The 16679-nt window shown below is 54.1% G+C and overlaps 1 protein-coding gene across 6 annotated transcripts; it reads left to right on the top strand.

The window, feature by feature from the left end:
• Nucleotides 1-2668: 2668 nt before the first annotated feature.
• Nucleotides 2669-16433, top strand: SH3GLB2 (SH3 domain containing GRB2 like, endophilin B2). 6 transcript variants are annotated; one of them, XM_080928101.1, is made up of 12 exons: nt 2669-2789; nt 6386-6527; nt 7121-7249; nt 10579-10712; nt 10890-10982; nt 12714-12776; nt 14169-14192; nt 14596-14685; nt 14848-14948; nt 15225-15239; nt 15358-15598; nt 15817-16433. In XM_080928101.1, exons 1-12 carry the CDS (start codon nt 2727-2729, stop codon nt 15922-15924), a joined length of 1203 nt encoding a protein of 400 aa, XP_080784227.1. In that variant the 5' UTR covers nt 2669-2726; the 3' UTR covers nt 15925-16433. The 6 variants fall into 6 exon arrangements, with proteins under 6 accessions (XP_080784227.1, XP_080784232.1, XP_080784229.1 ...); XM_080928106.1 differs by lacking the exon at nt 15225-15239 and adding an exon at nt 13653-13802; XM_080928103.1 differs by lacking the exon at nt 12714-12776.
• The last annotated feature ends 246 nt before the right edge of the window (nt 16434-16679 follow it).

Genomic DNA, 16679 nt, shown 5'->3' with positions numbered 1-16679 from the left:
ACAGTCTCTGCAATGCTGAATTCTCTCTTTAAGGAGAAATAATGTTTCCTATACTTCCCTTAGTTTTAGTTGTCTGAATATGATTTGTTTAGGCTGTCTTTTATACAAGGAGATGGAATGCAGGGTGAGCACACAGAGAGAAGTATCTTGTTAGTTGTTAGCTAGGAGATTTAGGGCTTAACTGCCTTCTCGGGACACCTGGGCACCATCGCAGTCATTAGCGAAGCTGTAACTTATCTTGTATAAACACCACAGTGCCTGGGACTGCGGAACCCTGGAGTGTAATTAATTCTTGTGTAGATACCAGGGCCCTGGGAAGAGTCCATGCTCTCACATAGGGGGAATGGGGTGAGGAGGTCATTGTGTGGGGCTCGGGCTCCTGACTTCCTGACTGCATGTAAGCTGTAAGTGTTGGGTGAGCTTTTTCTTCCCAGCCCCCGACCCTCTCCCTGTAAAAACCCCCAGCTTTCAAGTCTCAGGGTCGATACCTCTGTCTCCTGCGTGAGATACATATCAGCCCGGAGCTCCATCATTAAACTACCTCGTGCTTTTGCAGCAAGAAGGTCTCTCGCGTTTCATTGGGTAACCCCGTGTCCCGAGACTCGAGTGGAGGTCCCTGAAAGGGGGTCCTACAGTTCTCTGCACCTAAGTCAGACAGCTCACAATGGTCTGTAACTCCAGCCCCACAGGATCCAATACCCAATTCTGGACACCCCAGGCACTGCACACACGGTACACAGACACACAAGCAGGTAAAACACCCATACACAAGTAATAATTAAAAACCAAGAAAACTAAATATCTTTTTAAAAGATGAAGCTTTGAAGCCAGAGCAAGAACAGATGGAGTCAGACACCAAATCCTATTTCCTAAGCCACAGGGGAAGCAGGGGAGACAGGAGTATAGGGCATCCCCCTGCCTCCAGAGACTAAGGAACTGGGCTGAAGGTCATGGCATGCTGTTCTAGAGCAGTCCGTTTTCTCCACCTGGCAGAACAGCAGTGTAGACCTCCCAGCTCCAAGGTTCCATGATTGGCTTGAGAGCTCTCTCCCCAACTCTGAGCTCTCTGCCCATCCTTCTCTGGGACACATGCGGGAACAACAGGGCCTGTCCTTAGTTTCCTTACCCTGCAGTGTTACCAACATCAAGGGCAGAAGAAACAGGTTGGTCTAAAGAAGCAGAGTCCCAGAGAGGAAGACAGTGGGAATTGAGAGAGGGTCTTCCTGGACCAGAGCCAATGTTCCAATAAAGAGAAAATGATGGAAAGGGGAAGATAGTGGCAGGGGACAAGGGGACACAGGGACAGACAGAGATGGCTGATATTAACACTGCTGCTGTGCAGTGGGGTGACAAGCACTAATCAGATTTCCCATGTTTTAAAACTGCTAAGGAGATGGACAGGGAATGTTCTCATCACAGGCCAAAGGTTTGTAAATGAAGGAGGTATGAAAAATGAGCTTGACCTCATTGTTCCCCTGAGTTAACATCACCCCAATTGTCACCCTCTGCCTGCTGCATACAGTTTACAGCTAGGAGAAGTGACGTCTGCCTGTAATTCCGACAGGAAGATGGAGAAGCCATCCTCAACTGTATATTAAGTTTGAGAGCAGCCTGGGCTGTATGAGACCTTGCAGCAAAAACAAAAACAACCCCCCCCAAACCTAAACAAACAAACAACAACGACAAAGCAGGCCAGGCAGGAGAAATGGATCAGAGGTTAAGACCATATACAGTTCTTCCATGGGATCAGAGTTTGGTTCCCAGCCTCCATGTGAGGCTCCTCACAGCTGCCTTTCATTCCAGCTCCACAAGATCTGAAGCCCGCCCTCTTTTGGTCTCCACAGGTGCCTATAAACACATGGCATATGTCCACATATACACAAAACGGAAATAAATCTTAAGAGGTGGGACGGGCTGGAGAGATGGCTCAGCAGGCAAGGGTACTAGCTGCTCTTTTAGAGGTCCTGAGTTCTGTTCCCAGCACTCAGACAGTGGCTCACAGGCCTCTGTAATGCCAGTCCCAAGGGATCCAATACCCTCTTCTGGTGTTTGTGGGCACTACACACATACAATCCACAGCATATGCAAACAAAACACCCTTACACATAAATACATTTTTAAAATTAACAAACAAAATAAAAGGAAGCCGGAGAAACGGCTCAGCCGGAAATGGAACGTGCCCTGAGTTTGACCTTCAAGACTACAGAACATATATAAAAGTAGAAGATGGAACTAACTAGAACGTTTTTCTCTGACCTCCACTTGGAGTTCTAGGCCAAAAGGGGCCTAGAGAGAGACCCTGTTTAAAACAAATATATTCCCGAATATTTAAAAAAACCCAAAAAATGTGCACAAAGAATTTCCAAGATAATCAATAGTATACATTATGGTGCGTCCGCAGAGACCTCGAGGGCGCACGGAAACCCTTTTCAGTAAACCATTTATTAGAGCGAGCAGCCGGCTGGTGTGGCCTGCGGCCGGCAGGGGGCAGCAGCGCTCCCGACAAAGCTCCGCTCCGCCCCGCCTGGCTCCGCCCCGCCTGGCTCCGCCCCGCCTGGCTCCGCCCCGCCTGGCTCCGCCCCGCGCTCGGCTAGTCGGCTGACGCGTGCGCGCAGAGGGCGGGCGCAGGCAGCAGGTGGGCGGGGTGCGGGCGGGGTGCGCGAGGCGGGGCGGGGGGCTGCCGGCTGCTCTGGGGCCGGCGCGGCGGCCCTGCGTACGGGCGCGCCATGGACTTCAACATGAAGAAGCTGGCGTCGGACGCGGGCATCTTCTTCACTCGGGCGGTGCAGGTGAGGCCTGGCGCGACGCCGTGCGTAGGTCCCGGATGTGGAGCGCGACCCGGGAACCCTGCAGCAGGAGCCCCTTCCCTGCAGCAGCGGCTGTGCGCTGGGGATGGCTCGGGCCCCTGCTCCCCTGTTCCTGAGCTGCCCAGGGGAGCTCCCAGCGAGGTCAGCTGCACCTCCCTGAGGGCCCGGGACCCATGGGGGTTTGTGTTCCGGTGCCTGGGCCCCTGGCAGTGCCTGTTTGCACTGACAGGTTTGCCCACTTGCCCTGGTGCTTGCACACCCCGGGAGATGAATGAACGACCCCTGGGTGGGTTTATACCTCCCTGCACTAGTCTCCCTTCCTTCCCGCCCCCGCTCCAGGCCAGGCTGGGAGGCTGAGGGCCACACAGAAATACCCCAGTCCCTTTTGTGGGCCTCAGTCTCCGTACCCGTGCAATGGGCAGGTTGGTGCTATGGCTCCTTCCATCCCAACCCTTTCACACGCTTGGATAGTCAGGCCGGAAGCCAGGACTTATTTCCTTTCTGCTCTGCGGGAGGCCTGTTTCCTTTTACTTCCCAGGCCTAAAGGATGTGGAGAAGGCTAGGATCTGGCAGGCTGCCCTCTTTGGGTTCTGTCCAGGCCGGTAATGCTGATATTGGAACAAGTCCTAAACATTTGGTATAAGAAAGAGAAACTAAGGCGAATTAATGTCTCGGTGAAGGGCTGGAGTCAGGATACGGATGGTAATGCTTCTTGTGACCTTGCCGGGGCAGGAGAGCTTTACCTCAGGGCCTCTGTTTCTCACTCTGAGAAATGGGATGAAAGCTCTCTTTCCTGGGTTGGCTGCAAATGCAGTTGCTGAGGTTAAATGACTTGTGCAGCATGTGACCTTGGACAAGTCATCTCAGCCTAACTCTGCCCTTCTGTAGTTCAGGTATGAGCCTCAGTCAGGATGGAGGCCCTGTCTGCTCCAAGGATGGGTGTGGGATTCCTGGGGTTTCTGCACCTCAGCCCACCTCAGTACCCCAGGAATAAGTTCTGTATGCTGCCCTTGTTGATCTGCTGGGCACAGTCTGCCTCCCCCTCAGAGCCCCATCTGGCCATGTTTACTAGAAAGCACAGGGTTCCCATGAGACTTTGTGTCCCAGTGAGAATGGCCATTGCAGTTCCCGGTTCCAGGCTTGGTGGGCAAGCCCAGCACTAGAGAGAATACTAGCACCTCAGGGCCTCAGTCTCTTGCAAGAGGGGAAAGCCTGTCCCAGCGTTGGCATGGCAACCATACTATCTCACACATCTGGGAAGAACCTGATCTGCTGGTTTCCTGCCACTGCTGGGTCCTGCCATCTGACCTGGCCAGGCCCACAGAAAGGCCTCACAGGTAGTGGTGGCTTAGGGCTTCCAGGCCTCCTTGCTCTGCCTGATGGGCGCAGGCACATGGGTCACACTTGAGCTGCAGCCAGGGCCCAGGCCCAGGCTGGGGTGGAGGAGGGAGAGTGTTATAAATAGAGGCTTTCTGCTCCACACACCCACCCTCCTGCTGATGCCATCTTGCTGGAAACTGCCTTGGACTGTTTCAGGCGTGATCCCCTTCCCCTTTGAAGAGAAGGGACTAGGTAGCAGAGGCGGCAGGCACCTGTAGTGTGACCTAGAGAGGTGTCTGTCACGGGCAGCATCAGGAAAGATGGAGGTGTTCTTTATTACTAGGAGGTGACAGCTCCTATGGGTCAGTATCCCCGAGCCAGGCACCAAGATATGCAAGCACACATTCCCCGTGTGGACCAGAGACAGTTTTGTGAGGTCACCTCACCCACATTCCAAAGGGAGCAAGGCCTCTCCAACTTGGAACCTAAGGACAATATCCCTTCTTCAAGAGTGATTTTTGGGGTGACATCTCTCACAAAGGGCCCCAGAGTTGTGTCCGAAATATCAGCCAAAGTCTGTGAAGCAGTTGCCAGTACTAAGTGTCCCCATCAGGGAAGGGAGTACCACACAGCATCCCCGAGTAATGTGAATACTTTGCCTGTGGGGGTATGGGGAGCCACCTTGCTGAGGATCTTAACAGTAGGGCTTCATCCTCATCCAAGTAGCAGGTAGCAGTGGGTGGGGGTGGGTGCCCAGGGCTCAGGGAAGCCCAGTAAGCATGGGAATTTGTATGTTTGGCAGCCCCCGACCCCCAGTGACACCTTTGGGAGACTTTATAAGTGATGACACTGATTGACACTGCCCTTGGGCCAGGTGTGTGGCTCAGCATGTGTCTTCTGCTCCAGGACCTTCGAGGCCCCAGGTTCCATCCCCAGTATTTCCAAAAAGAAAACTGTTAAACTCATACTATTTGCTGGCTGGATATTCTGTGAGGTGGGTTTTTGCCACTTTCCAGGGAGAAACAGGCCTGGGGAGAAGAAGCTGCCTCTCTGGGCCTTTGCCTCAGTTGGAAAGTAAGACTAACAGCAGCCTCAGAGGGCTAGGTGGGACCTGCTAGGGTTTGGAGCCCTGGTGAGTTAGGACCAGGGACAAGGGCAGGGACCATGAAGACAGGCTGAGCTGCACAGGGAGCTGAGGGAGGAGGTCTTACAGCAGGGAGAAGCGAGGCCAGCTGCATAATTGATGACTACTGAGGGACCTGGTGGCTCCTTGGCCTCTGGATGATTCATCCATCACAGGCAGTGGCTCTGCAGCGCCTCCTGTTCCCTAGACCCTGACTCCAGCACAGCCCTTTGCTTGGCCCCAGTGGCCGTATTTGTGTAATGGGAAGCTTGACCCTGCCTGCTTCGGACACCACAAAGACTCGGTGCCCCAGGCTGTACAGCATGGTCCTTCTCTTACACCTGTAGCAGATTTCACCCCACGATGACCTGGGGCAAGCCTGGTCACCTGGCTTGCAAAAGCTTTTGCTTGGGGTATCTGTTCCTGGGCTTTTCTACATTAGATAGCAGGACTTGGATCAGAGTCCAATTATTCCTAGGTGACCCATATGGCTCCTGATGGGGGACCCATGTGACCTGCCAGGTCCTGGGTACACTCAGCAGCTGGCTCTGGTGGGCTGGCAATGTTCTCTGTCTGCCACACCCTAACATTTGGCTAGCCTCCCTCTCCACGCTCCCTCCCTGGACACACATCAGCTGCCAGCCCCAGCAGTTTGTGTATTCATGCTGGGCACAGGTTCAATTGCCAGCCCCCTCACGTCTAACCCACATCTCTCCCATCTTACCCTCTATAGCCTGTGAGAAGCATTTTGACTCTCTGCTTTAAGGGGAAACTGAGCCCTTTCTCAGTGCCAAACTGAGACATGAATGGTCTCTTTAACCCAGAACCTAGATTCTTCCTGATCTCTGTCCTAGCCCCTCTTCCACGAAGCCCCTAGCTGCCTGTGGAGTCCCCGAACTCAGACCCTCGCTCTGGGTCCGATCTGTTCCCTAAGGACTTGCTATCAAGTTTTCTCCCTCAGCCCTGGTGGCCATTTCCTCAGGGCTCCCTGGGAGCCTACCTGCTTTTGTGGAGAGAGGGACCAGGGATGCTATGGGGTTTCCAGGAGCCTCATTCCCGACCCCTCACCCTAGAAAAAGGCAACCAGGGTGGGTCTCGAAAGGTCTTGACCCCGGGACCTCTCCTGCACTTCCAGTTCACAGAGGAGAAGTTTGGCCAAGCTGAGAGGACTGAACTTGATGCCCACTTCGAGAACCTTCTCTCTCGGGCAGACAGCACCAAGAACTGGACGGAGCGGATTCTGAGGCAGACTGAGGTGCTGCTGCAGCCCAATCCCAGTGAGTGGGTGCTGGGCAGAGGCAGGTGGGCACCCGGCAGGCTCAGAACCGGTGCAGGGCTCCGGAGTGCCCTCTGGGCCAGAGAGAAGGCCAAGCTGGGCAGAGGCGTCGAATGTCTGAAGTGAAGCCCACGTGGGAAAGATGCACATAGACTACGAACTCCCCGGCTGGAGATGGGACAAAACTTAAGCGAAGTCATGCAGAGTCACCTGTCTGCCAGCGAAACTCCAGAAGCGAAGGCAGCCTGCATGTCACGTATAAACCTGCAGTGTCCCAAAGTGTCCAAAGAGGCCTGGGGACCAAGGGCAGGCAGTTGTTCAAATGTGTGTTAGACACCGTAAATCCTGTTCAAACTGGGGAGACAAGGAGGTGCTGATTTCAGTGCTGTGAGACTTCGAGCTGTTATTTTGGGCCTTGGCATCCTTTGTAGTCTCACAGGGTGGATGCAGATGGAAGGGGTGGGTCTGGAAGTCTTCAGGATGGATGCTGGGGGTGGGGGTGGGGCTGCCCGGATGTGCTCGCCCCCTGGCTGTCATCTTCATCTCTGGCCTAGACCAGAGAGCCCTGTGGTTTAGGCTGCTATCTCCCTACAGGTGCTCGAGTGGAGGAGTTCCTGTATGAGAAGCTGGACAGAAAGGTACCCTCGAGAGTCACCAATGGAGAGCTGCTGGCTCAGTACATGGCAGAGGCAGCCAGTGAGCTGGGCCCCAGCACTCCCTATGGTGAGCACACCGCAGAGCCAGGAGCCAAAGTGTGGGGCACTGTCTCTGGCTTTCACCTCCCTCCCCTCTCTCCCTCTCTTTTACTTTGGACTGGGCTTTGCTATTTAGGGCTGGTCTTAAATCCCAGTGCCCCACAGGGCTTTGACCACTGAATGCTGGGATTGAGGGTGGAGGCTGTCAGGTCAACTTTGTCCCATTTACAGTTATACAGAGTTTACATGTAAGATCTTGCATGCATGGGTGTAGAGGAGAATAAAAGAATGAATCAATCCTACCTTCACCAGTTTAGATGTGTGTGTGCATGGTACCTGTGTGTGGTGAGTGTGCATGTGAATGTGTGTGCATGGTACATGTGTGGTGGGGTATATGCATGTGTGGGATCCAGTGTGTTTGTATGTGGTATGTATGTATGTTGTTTCTGTGGTGCTGGAGTTGGACCCTGGGGTTCTGTGGATGCCTGGTAAGCACTTCACCCCTGAGCTGCATCCCAGCCAGCCCTACTTACGTGTGTCTGCACGTAGGTTCTGGTGTATGCATGTGTGTGGAGGCCAGAGGTCCAACCTCTGGGGCTCTCACTAGGACTTGGTGTTTACTCACTGGTTAGACTATGGCCGGCCATCAAGCCTCTGGATCCGCTTTGTCTCTACTTGTGGAGCTCTGAGATTCCAGCCACATGTCATGGCACCTGCTGTCCACGTGTTCTGGGGATTGTCAGGTCCTCATGCCTGGACACAGGGCACCTTCCTGACTGAGCGTCTCCTCAGGCCTGACATGTGCTTCTCAGTAGGACCTTCCGTATCCTGCAGCCTAACTTAAGGCGAGGGCTGACTGTCGTGGGGGGTGCTCTGCCTGCATGTATGTATTGTATCACTCGTGTGCCCGGAGCCCGGGGAGGCTGCAGAGGGCGTGGGTTCCCTCGGAACCAGAGTTGTGAGCTGTGTGAACTCATCAGCAAGAGTGCGGGAACTGCACACGGGTCCTCAGGAGGGCAGCCAGCTCCTCACTCCAGCAGATAAGAGCCATGCCAGCGGATGTGGAGCCTCCTCTGTCTCTCTCCCTTCATTTCTGAATTTTATTCAAATGCACCTTATATATGTCATAAAATGTACTCCATGAAACGTACTTTCTATATATACTGGAGTGAATTTAGAGTTGTACAAACATCTCCGCCTCATCCAGAAGTCTCCCCTTTATGTAGTTAGTCCTGGTCCCCAGCTCTGACTACCAATGACATGGCCTTTGGTCTGTCTTCCCTTGCTTCAGCTCCATGTCTAACCTTGTGAGAAACTGCGGGGCTGCCGCTCTAGCTCAGACGTCCGGTAAAGCGCTGCTTCACTCATGGGTCTGTGGCTCGTCTCTAGCACCCCGTAAGCCTGGTATGGTGGCACAGAGAAAGGAGGGACTGCCGGCTTGTTCTTCCCAAGTGGCTCTGTGGCTTTATGCCCCACTAGAGTTTAAAACTTAGGACTTTTTTTCATGGGCTAACATAGTGATTCTCAACCTCCCTAACACCGAGACCCTTGAATTCAGTTTCAAATGTTGTGCTGACCCCCACCATAAAATTACTTTCATTGCTTCATAAATGTAATTGTGCCACCATTAGGAATCACAGTGTAAATACCCCTGTTCTCTGATGGGCGTAGGCGACCCCCAGGAAAGGGTCATTCGACCCCAGGGCTCAACCAGCATATACCTATGAGGGGCTGGTATGTGTTTACATTATGTGTTGCCAGGTGAGACATTGTTCAGGAAAATCGGCTGCTGGCAGTGCGCTCTTGCCGACTGTCTGACATCGTCATTGAGAAAGAGCAGGGCCTTTCCGGCTGTTTGTTGTCCTGTCTTTTCTCATGTAGTTTGTCGGTGTGGGGTGTGTATATTGAGCCCTGTTAGGGCTTACGCTTGTCTTCCTGATGATTGGTGTGCATGTGTGTGCTTGCGGAGACCAGAAGTCAGACTTGCATATCTTCTTCCACTGGTCTCTCGCCGTAGCTCATTTATCTGCTATTCTTGGTAGCCAGTCTCCTGTCTCCACTGCCATCTGTATTAAGGTTGTAGATGCATGCCATTGCACTGAGTTGTATGTAGGCACTGGGGACCTGAATTCAAGTCCGCATGCTGGTGCAGCCGTCACTGAGTGACACCCCCTATGAACTCGCACGGCAGCCAGTGTCATAAGCCTGTATTCTACCACTTGGGAGGCGGAGGATGGGAAGCATCTCTCTCTCAAAGTAAAGTGGAAGGGCTGCTCCTTGTTTCTAGTGAAGCTCTGCCTGAAGGACCATTTTGCCTGATACCCGTTTGGCTATTTAGCTCTCTAGTGCCACCGTTTGCATAGTATCTTTTTCCCTTCTTCTCAATCTGTCTCTATCATAAAATTTCAACTGTGGCTCTAACAACACCATTCAGTACAGACAACATTTAGTTTTTAAAAATACCTATTCTGAGTTATTACCTTTTCATTAGCATGCTCATTAGTCCACTTAATGTAATTATTGATGTGTTGGATTTACAAAAGTCTCCCCCGCCCCTTGGAGACACAGTCTTACTGATTTGCCCAGAATGGCCTCTGACTCTGGGTCTTCCAGCCTTAGCCTCACAGTTGATGGGATTAGAGGCCTGCCCACCATTCCCTGCTTGCTCTTGTTGTTTCAGGGTAGCTCCCAGGGAGCCGTGCCTGGGTCAGTATGTGTTAGTGATTGTTCGTAAACATCTTCAGCCCCTGAGACTTTGCCAGGAGTGTGAATTGGGAAACTTGTGTAAAAGTTGAGCAGTTTACAAATCCAGCTAACTTTTGCCTTGTTGGGGCGAGGCTCCCTCTTCAGCTAGTGGTGGGAAGTGGTGTGCTTCCCAGCCCGTCTCAGACATACCCCAGGTGTTGTGTTCATTTCTGTCGGGGTGGCGGCGCTCTTACCACCAGGCAGGCCTCCTGCCTGTCCAGGCCTGACTAGGGAGAGATGACACATGCCCGGCTAATGCCACTTGATTGTTCTTACCAGGGTCCACTAATTACTCAGAGAATGTTTCTTCACTTTGTTTTTGTACTTTGAACAATTTCCAGGGACCAGAAGCTGGCGTCTTTGATAGCTGTGTTCAGTTAGTGTGACTTTTGGGGGATACCTAAACTCCTTTTCTCATTCTGCAACTCCCCAGTCTTTTGTTTGCTCTTGAGACACTAGACCTCATGTCCTGCCTGCTTGGCAAGGCTCCACCCCAGCCACACTCCAGCAGCCCCTGACACTCCATGTTAGATGTCCAACTTGTCTGCCTGTTGGAGGCAGAGTGGCTTGTGTGGAGATGGTCCCTCCATCACCCTACAACTCTCTTCCCAGGGAAGACACTAACCAAGGTGTCAGAAGCTGAAAAGCGCCTGGGAGCGGCAGAGCGGGATTTCATTCACACTGCCTCCCTCAGCTTCCTCACACCCTTGCGCAACTTCCTGGAAGGGGACTGGAAAACGATTTCGGTGAGGAGTCTGGGGTCACTCCTCTGAACTCTGTGCCTAGGTTTTCACCCCAGACCTCATCAGAGGTGGCTCTTACAGGCTGAGTGACCAAGAATGACTGTCCATTTCTGGGTCTCAGTTTGCCAGGGGTCTCTGACCAGATCTGGCCCAGTCCCACTGTCCCTGTCACCCCTGCAGAAGGAGAGGCGTCTCCTACAGAACCGGCGCCTTGACTTGGATGCCTGCAAAGCCCGGCTAAAGAAGGCCAAGGCAGCAGAAGCCAAAGCCACGGTAAGTGCCCCTGTCCCCTCCTTGCTCTCAGGCTCTGTTGAGGAGTCCAGGGATGCGGTATGCAGGGACCTGGTGTTTGGCATGCTCTTCCTCCTTGGCTGGGCAAGATTGTGCTGACTGGTCAGGTCATGGTCTCTGTCCCCACCCCAGGGAACCCTGGTGGCTCCAGGACAGACATGTATGAGGTGGGTAGACTCACAGCGCCTGTAACTGGGCTGGGCACCCTGCAAGCCTCTAAGACATCAGATGGAATTCTTGCATGCCTTTCCTGCCTCCGTGGATGCTCAGCCTGGCCCTCCCTGGGCATGGCTCCCTGACTAACTCTCCACCTGTGCCCTGTGCTTAGGCTTTCCTAGGCTGTGGAGAGCACTAGAGCTGGCCAGCCCCCACAGCTCACACAGGGACTGTCTAAAAAGAGCAGGTCCTTGGCCAGCCTCTTCCTCCCCCCTCCCCACAGCCCACAGGGGCCTGCTCAGCCAGGATGGGACAGGCTGAACTGATTTGACTGGGCCGGGCCAGAAGTGCTGAGCACTGTCTTGGTGTGCAGGCTGCGCAAGGGTGTAAGGGACCTAACAGCCACCACAGGTCCTGAGAGGGAAATTCTCAGGCCCAGGGTATGTTAGGAAAACTCCTGTGCTTCTTAGCCTCTCAGCAGAAGAAAGTGAAGCTAGACTAGGAGAGCCTGCTGGGCCCTCCACTGCCTGTAACTCTCACCACCTTCATTGTGCCGTCCCTCCCTACAGTACCGGGGCCTACACTGCCTCTGGTGAGAGCCATAGCCAAGCCCAGGTCACCAGTGTACATATGTGAAGAGAATGACCTGTGGCTCTTTCGATCACTTGTCAATCACCTGTGCAGAACAGCCCCACTCCCTGTCACCTCCTCCTTTCCTTAGTCACTGCAGGGTAACCGCTTTCCCCCTTGGGGCCCAGGGGTCATGTAAGGTATGAGCAGTGTTCTTAGGGCCTGCTACCTAGGACTCCTGAGGGTGGCCTGTGTCCTTCCAGTCCTACTATAGCCGCCCTACACCAGTCCGGCTGTGCCTGCTTCCCCTGCTGTGGACTTACTAACTCTCTGTTTTTGTTCCTTTCCGTTCTGCTTGGGTAACTTGGCTCAGTGTGAGGGAGATGTGAGTATACCTGTCCCATGTGCTGTGCTGCTTCCGTTCGCCCATCCTGCCCGAGGGCCCAAGTGCTGCGGCCAGCCCAGGGCATGCCTTCAGGCTTTTGCAATTGGCTGGCCTCCAAGTAGAGCCTCCGGTTTGTGGGGATGCAGGCATTGGGGCCTGTGAGGCAGCTTCTTGCAAACGTTAAAAGCCTGTTGTTATTCTGTCCAAACATGCATCTCTCTATCTCTTCTTATGGGGAGGGGCCTGGCCTTGATGGAGTGAAGTCCTGAGCTGGAGAAAGCTGTGGTGGGGAGGGCTGTGGATCTGTTGGGCCTCCTTGTGTGCCTGAGCCCCAGAAGAGGGGCAGGTCTAGCCTGTGGGTTAGTTGGGCTCCTAGCACATCTGCCCACTGGATCTTCAGTTTGGACCCATTGAGCCCCTAAACCTGTCTCATCTCCAGCTGCAGTGGGCAGAGGGTCTGTGTTGTATCTGTTTTGCCTCTTGTCCCATGGGCCAGGGTTTCTTGCATCTCCTTATAGGAGACCCTGGGGCCACCTCCTTGCCTCAACACTGGTCCTGGCCCAGGGTGACCCCTCTCCCCCATGAACTCTGTTCCCCGCCAGACGGTGCCTGACTTTCAGGAGACTAGACCTCGTAATTACATTCTCTCGGCCAGCGCCTCCGCGGTAAGCAACCCTTCCATCATGCCTTGCCCCACCCTGGTCTCCTTGGCCCACAGCTCCTGCCACTAGCTCTGCCAGTGCAGGACCAGAAGACAGCAGGTGAGGCAAAGGGCCCTGCTCATGTTGCAGGTTGTCCTGAGAGGCTGAGGGGCAGCTCAGAACAGGGAAGCGACAGTTCCATGTGCCCCAGTTTGATCCAGCAGGCAGGCTGAACTGGCTTCTTCCTAGGCAAGGTAGAAGATATTTTGACCAGCTGTACAGAACCTCTTCGTGTCCTTAGGACAGCACACAGTACCACCTCTAGGGAACCTGAGAAACTTTCCATTCTATGCTTTTTCCCATAAAGGTATACCATTCCAACTTCCTATGGGCTGGGGGAACCCTGGGGTAAAAGAGGAGGCTGCCTGGATCAGGCTTCCTGTCTCAGACTTCTAGACAACTGTTTGCCTTAGCACTGTGGTAGGTCGCAAGCTAGATGGCCTGGGAAGCTCCTGGAAAACAGGTTAGAGCAAGATAGAGGAAGCAGGCTAGGCTGGCTATTAGTAGTATACATTGACTGTGTTGGGGCTAGGCCAGCCATTCCCCCCCCCCCCCCCCCCCCCGTGAAACTCCTGCACAGGCCATCTGACCTCTGCTTCTGTTCTGAGCATGCCACTGTGGGGTCTGTGCTGTCATCCATGGCTGGCAATTGTCTTTGAGATGACAATGCTCAGGTCTGTTAGACAGCCCTCCAACATGGCACATGACAATGGTGCTCCCACTGTGGGCCCAGGTCAACAGTCCATGTGTCAGGGTGTTGTCCTAGGCCAGATTTCTACAAATGACCATAAATTGGGTCTCCTAAGTCATGGTGGGGGGAGGGGGGCTTTTCTTCCCTAGACTCTGGATGACACTTCCCGCTCCCCTCCCTGGGCCGAGTGGAAGGAGAAACATCCCGGAGGGTGGAGGCTGCCCTGTTTTTTTCTTTTGCCACTGACCCCCAGTGTGACTCTGGCCCGAGGCTGCCTTTCTCTGCTGGAGGACAGAAAGGTTCAGTGACTGGCCCAGGGTCACTTGTCCTGTCCTGCCTCCAAGCAGGAGTCAGGGTGGGGTGGGGACAGTTGGTCTCTAAGACCCACTTAGAGTTGGGGGTGGCTTGTAGGGAAAGTACAAGCAAGACTTCCAGCTGGCTGGCCCTGCATGCAGCATGCTAGGTGGGTTGTGTGCTACTTCCCCGCCCTAACCAAACTTGTTCCAGCCTCAACCCCTGGTTGGGCTGGGGTGGGTTGCGCAGGATAGGGTGGGCTGTGGGAGCTGGGGCAGGCACAGGCTCTGGCATCTGGCTGTCCCCAATTCTCCACTGATCAGTGCCCACTTTGCCTTCCCCGCTGCCCGGTGCTGTTCCGGTCTCCACAGCTTTGGAATGATGAAGTAGACAAGGTAAGCTGGGGCTTAGGAAACTTGGGGATAAGATCCAAGTTGAGGATAGGGACCCAGGCATAACTGCTGCTATAGATGGGGAGTCTCTAGCCTTCAATTCTGCCTTACATTCACTGGGGTAATTGCCCTCTGGGAAATGATTGTTCCAAAGCACATTAGTTCCAGTGGCAGCATCTCCTGATAGACTTCACCCTGCCAAGTTGGGGAGGGTCTGTCACTGTAGCTGTCCACATGTTCCAGATGGGCTCTAGCTTTTCTGGGTGTTGGTTGTAGGTGCAAAGCCATGGGTAGAGTCAGGCATCTGTGTTCCTGGAGGGCCGTGATATTGTTCTAGTAGGCACAGGGAAAGCTGGTAGAAAGGATGCAGGATGGAGCTGCGCTCACGACTGCCTGGCCCGCCTAGGCTGAGCAAGAGCTTCGAGTGGCCCAGACGGAGTTTGACCGGCAGGCAGAAGTGACTCGTCTCCTGTTGGAGGGGATCAGCAGTACCCATGTGAGTTCATTCATGCTCTGCTGGGCCTTGCCACAAGCAGAGGCAAGGCCACAGACTGGGCATCCCATCCCCACCCAGTGGCATCTGGAGTATGATCTGTCAGAGCACAGACGGGGACAGACTGTGCTGAGGCCAGAGGTTAGATGGAGACCTTCCTTCCAGGTGAACCACCTTCGCTGCCTCCATGAGTTTGTCAAGTCTCAGACAACCTACTATGCACAGTGCTACCGCCACATGCTGGATCTGCAGAAACAGCTAGGCAGGTGTGGCTGGACCCAGGTCTCTGAGGCCCCCTATCTCCCAGACCCAGTGAGTGGCCCAATGCTTCTGGCCAAGGGCCTTCCCTTCTGAGCTTAGAAAACCCCATGATATATGAGGTTGGACCAGAGGCTCTGCCTAGAACCCCACCTGGGTACCTCATGTGGTGAGCCCTTGGGGACTAGAGTCCCCAGGGGCTCATGGCGGTGGGAAGTGGGCGTGGACAAGCTGGTGGGACTATCTCAGCCTCCTTTATCTTGTTTTTCCTCTTGTGCTGCCAGCTCCCAGGGTGCCATGTAAGTTGAGGGTTGGGCCTCCTTGTGTGTAAAATGGGCCAGTGTCTTTGACCTGTCTTGTAGAGTACGTGGGGCTCTTACAGGTTACCACTGGCTGCTGAGATACCCTTATCTCTAGATTTCCAGGCACCTTTGTGGGCACCACAGAACCTGCCTCCCCACCCCTGAGCAGCACCTCACCCACCACCACTGCGGCCACCATGCCTGTGGTACCTACTGGGGCTGGCTTGGCCCCTCCAGAAGAGGCAGCACTCTGCCTGGAGGAGGTGGCTCCCCCAGCCAGTGGGACTCGAAAGGCCCGGGTGCTCTACGACTACGAGGCAGCCGACAGCAGTGAGCTGGCCCTGCTGGCTGATGAGGTTGGTCTAGGGCCCTGAGGGGGCAGACAAGAGCTAGACACACCAGGAATACTGACTCTGCACAATTCTGGTCATTTTTATGGAACCCCTGGGCCCTGGGGAAGGAGCTGTGGGAGTCAGGGAAAGTAGTTCAGCCCTGAGTGACATCTCACAGGGAAGTAGCAACTTTGCCCCAGCTTAGTCATCCAGGGGATACGTTTCTTCTCTTCTCCCAACAGCTCATCACTGTCTACAGCCTGCCGGGCATGGATCCCGACTGGCTCATTGGTGAGAGAGGCAACAAGAAGGGCAAGGTTCCTGTCACCTACCTGGAACTTCTCAGCTAAGCAGCCCCTTCCCAGGCTCTGCCACTCACAGTTGTCTGCTGGCGACAGCTGCTTAGGACAAGGGACCTAACCCTTCTCTGGCAGTGCCCTTGTCATTCAGCTTTTAAGGACCTCACAAGACAGAATGGCTCCAGGTCCCTCTGCTAGCCCTGCTTCTGACCTGCAATCCTGCACATCCCAGACTTCCCAGCTCCCTTGAGGCAGGAGGGTCACTACACTTGACACCACCGCAGACCCAGGATATACTTGGCATGAAAGGAGAACATCTGCCTTCCAGCCGAGGAAGGTTGAGGGACAGCAGCAAACAGGCAGGGCTGGGACAGTGTGGCAGGAGACCAGAAGGGTCAGCCAGAGCAGCAGCACCAAGTGCTGCCCCCCCCCCCCCACTCCCCTCATGGCTCTCTCTGGCTGGGTGCAGTGGCCACAGCCACCATCCCTCTGTTTCTAACTAACATTCTTACTTCCGCCTGTGCTTGCTCTCTGGCAAATAAATCCTCCTTTGAGTGCAAATAACCTGGGCTCTTGTCAGTGTCAGAGTCCAGGGGCCACCCTGAAAGCATGATGGTAAGACTTCATTGGTCTCTTGTGGTAAGGCTGTGTAGAGCCACAGTACTAGCTGTGCCCAGAGTGCAGAGCAGAGGGAAAGTCTTTAAGGCACCCCAGTTCCGAGTGTTCCACACATGCAATCACACAATATTTCGTGCCTAAGGAAAACATCTGTCTCTAAACCTGGACCCACGAGACTACAGTGGCTT

Source organism: Micromys minutus, assembly GCF_963924665.1.
Source record: "Micromys minutus genome assembly, chromosome: 13".
Taxonomy (NCBI): Eukaryota; Metazoa; Chordata; class Mammalia; order Rodentia; family Muridae; genus Micromys; species Micromys minutus.
Note: the sequence above shows the minus strand (reverse complement) of the source record. Positions and strands in the feature narration are given on the sequence as shown.